Here is a 1,439-nt window from a genome sequence, read left to right on the forward strand (position 1 = left end):
CGGACATGCATGCACTCATACAAGATTCATGCAGTATTACATAGATGAGTTTCTATGCGTCTTTATAACTAACAATGACTTTATCACATTAGTGAATATTTTAGGTACACAGAAAATTATGGCCTCTGAGCAAGTCCAAATTTTTCAAACAAGCAAAAGAAGACATAATTTTATTGCTGCTTCTATTGCCTCTGGCTCTTATCATGAAGCCAAATAATTAGATGTTTCTTAGCATAATCATAACTAACAAACAATGACTTAATAATTTACACATATCTTGCATTTACTAACAGTTTATCTACCTATTTTTTTCTTAGATGCCCAGCATATAATTTTTATGAGCAACACACCTGATATTATCAAATATCAAAAATAAGGAAGTGCTTTCAAAGTACTTGAAATAAGTAATGTACAACATATGAGTGCTTTGGAATTTAAAAGTTTCATATGCATATATTTGGAAATTTAGTTAAATTTCAGTAATTTGGATACATTCTAACAATTACATACATAAAAGTTATTCTAATACAGCATTTCTATTGCCTGAACTATTCATAATCAAAATCACTATTTACCAAAATGTTATAAAAATACTTTTATTTGTATTTCTCTATTCAATTCCTTATGAAACTTACTGCCAATGCACTATGCAACTATTTAATAAAAATTCAACAATACAAAAATGAAGAAGGCAATTGAAAATGCATTAGATCTCCCTATCTCTTAAGCAGCCACGGTGATTCTTTAGCTTGTTGTGAGCGATACAATTTTTGAACTTTTTTCCCAGGAACAAGCCCATCCGACAGACCGGGGCGTTTCTTCTTTTTCGATAATGTGTCATCCGATGCAGGTTCCTCCACCAAGACCTGCGTTCCAGGGGTGGTTTGGGAGAGAGATGAAGGATTTGTACTAGAGGTCTGAGCTTCTTTGGGGTCCAGAGGTTGGCTGATGTCAGAGTCGTGTGCAAACTTGCATTTGTGGCCAAACTTACAGCGGCCCTTCCGGTAGTTCCAGCAGATTTTCTTGCCGTTGATCTCCATCACGTCCTTAGGGTTATCTGTCATCTTGACGTGTTTCTCCAGGACGAGCTTCTTGTCCTCCTGTGCTTTGTGGAAGGGGTTGAAGAAGACAGAGGCCGAGGTGTTTTCCGCGAATGGAGATGGAATGGCATTGCCTCGAAGAGGATTCTCCAGAATCTCTGGCTTGGCCAAAGAAGCTTCCTCTAAGTCAGGTTTTTTCTTTGACTTTCTGGCATTGTTGGTTTCATCTGGTGGGGACTCAAAGAAGTTGGTGCTTTTCTTTTCCTCCACCCTATTCCGTCTGTAAAGAAAATGGACAAATGACTTTATGGCATAACTAACTGTAACCCGTATTTAGCTATGAACATTTTCCATTTTGCTTTATTTAAAAAATACATAGAATCATAATCACTCTAAGCC

General features: G+C 36.8%; 1 protein-coding gene across 1 annotated transcript in view; it reads right to left on the reverse strand.

Annotated features, from left to right (window-relative positions):
• The window catches only part of LOC119592526 (zinc finger CCCH domain-containing protein 8-like), a gene marked incomplete in the record, with an annotated part of 11,204 nt that overhangs the window by 2,036 nt on the left and 7,729 nt on the right, over positions 1-1,439 (reverse strand). The window contains 1 exon segment of the mRNA XM_037941384.1: positions 1-1,320. Coding sequence (XP_037797312.1) covers positions 717-1,320 — 604 coding nt within the window.

This window comes from Penaeus monodon, chromosome 30 (genome assembly GCF_015228065.2).
Source record: "Penaeus monodon isolate SGIC_2016 chromosome 30, NSTDA_Pmon_1, whole genome shotgun sequence".
Classification (NCBI taxonomy): Eukaryota; Metazoa; Arthropoda; class Malacostraca; order Decapoda; family Penaeidae; genus Penaeus; species Penaeus monodon.